This window comes from Habropoda laboriosa, unplaced genomic scaffold (genome assembly GCF_001263275.1).
Source record: "Habropoda laboriosa isolate 0110345459 unplaced genomic scaffold, ASM126327v1 scaffold65, whole genome shotgun sequence".
NCBI lineage: Eukaryota > Metazoa > Arthropoda > Insecta > Hymenoptera > Apidae > Habropoda > Habropoda laboriosa.
This window is the reverse complement of record NW_017100254.1, coordinates 3,106,910-3,107,902: the sequence shown is the minus strand read 5'-3', so window position 1 is coordinate 3,107,902 and position 993 is coordinate 3,106,910. Positions and strand designations below refer to the sequence as shown.

The 993-nt window shown below is 30.6% G+C and overlaps 1 protein-coding gene across 5 annotated transcripts in view; it reads left to right on the top strand.

Annotated features, from left to right (window-relative positions):
* Positions 1-462: 462 nt before the first annotated feature.
* Positions 463-993, top strand: part of LOC108572365 (spidroin-2-like) — a 9,796-nt gene continuing 9,265 nt past the window's right edge. For 3 of the 5 annotated variants that reach the window (XM_017934594.1, XM_017934597.1, XM_017934593.1), the window contains exon 1: positions 463-784. In XM_017934594.1, coding sequence (XP_017790083.1) covers positions 544-784 — 241 coding nt within the window. In that variant the 5' untranslated portion in view covers positions 463-543. The remainder of the gene's footprint in view (positions 785-993) is intronic. The other 2 variants (XM_017934596.1, XM_017934595.1) reach the window with 2 other exon arrangements.

Sequence of the window (993 nt, the reverse complement as noted above, 5' to 3'; positions counted from 1 at the left end):
AATTTCTCATGTATAATATTACTTTTTTTCAAATAAGTGATTAATATAAATTAAATGGCACAATTTATTTATAGGTACATAAGGTATTGTGTTTTTGTAATTTTTTTTATATATTTTAGTAGAATCTTATAACTTATTATTTGTAATTGATGTAAGCATTTTAGTAAGGTCAGACATCAACATGTAGTAATTATTACCAATAAGCTCAATGATATTACATTATCATTATTATATGATTTTTGTAATAATAGCAAAAATTTGAGCAAGATCAATTCTTAAACAGACACCATACTTTCTGCAAACAGGAGTATGGTCGATTTTAGAGGTACAATAAAAATATAACATTTTCTTTAGAAATTGATATTTGTGAATGCATGTATTATAATTGTTTAAAACAATATAGTAAATGAGTGTTATTAATTGTACATTTCAATTTTTCAGAGAAAAACAAAAATTTTTGTGGGTCGGTTGCCAGAAAATTGTTGCAACAATGAGTTGCGACAATTATTTTTACGTTTTGGTGAGGTAACGGAGTGCGATGTCATGAATCGATATGGGTTTGTCCACATGGCACGTGAGGAAGATGCAGCTGCAGCAATCAAAGCTCTTCACAATTCCAACTTCAAAGGGGCAACAATCAATGTGGAACAGTCTACTGGCAAATCACGTGGAGGAGGAGGAGGACGCAGGGATGGAGACAGAAGAGGTGGACCAATGAGAGGTGGTAGGGGAGGACGAGACGGTGGTAGAGACGCTCGTCCGGGACCATACAATGATAGAAGAGGTCAGTAAATTTTTATAATTTCTGTATAACTATTTTCTCATTTATTGTTATAATTTTATCTAATATTGAGAATAGAAAAGTACTATCAAATACATAAAGTAATATCAATTTATAAAGTGTAGGATAAAGCATTTATTTCCAATGAGAAAATAGTAAATTAAGGTAAATATATTTTTAATACAGACTAAAATACCAACTGGATATCTCGG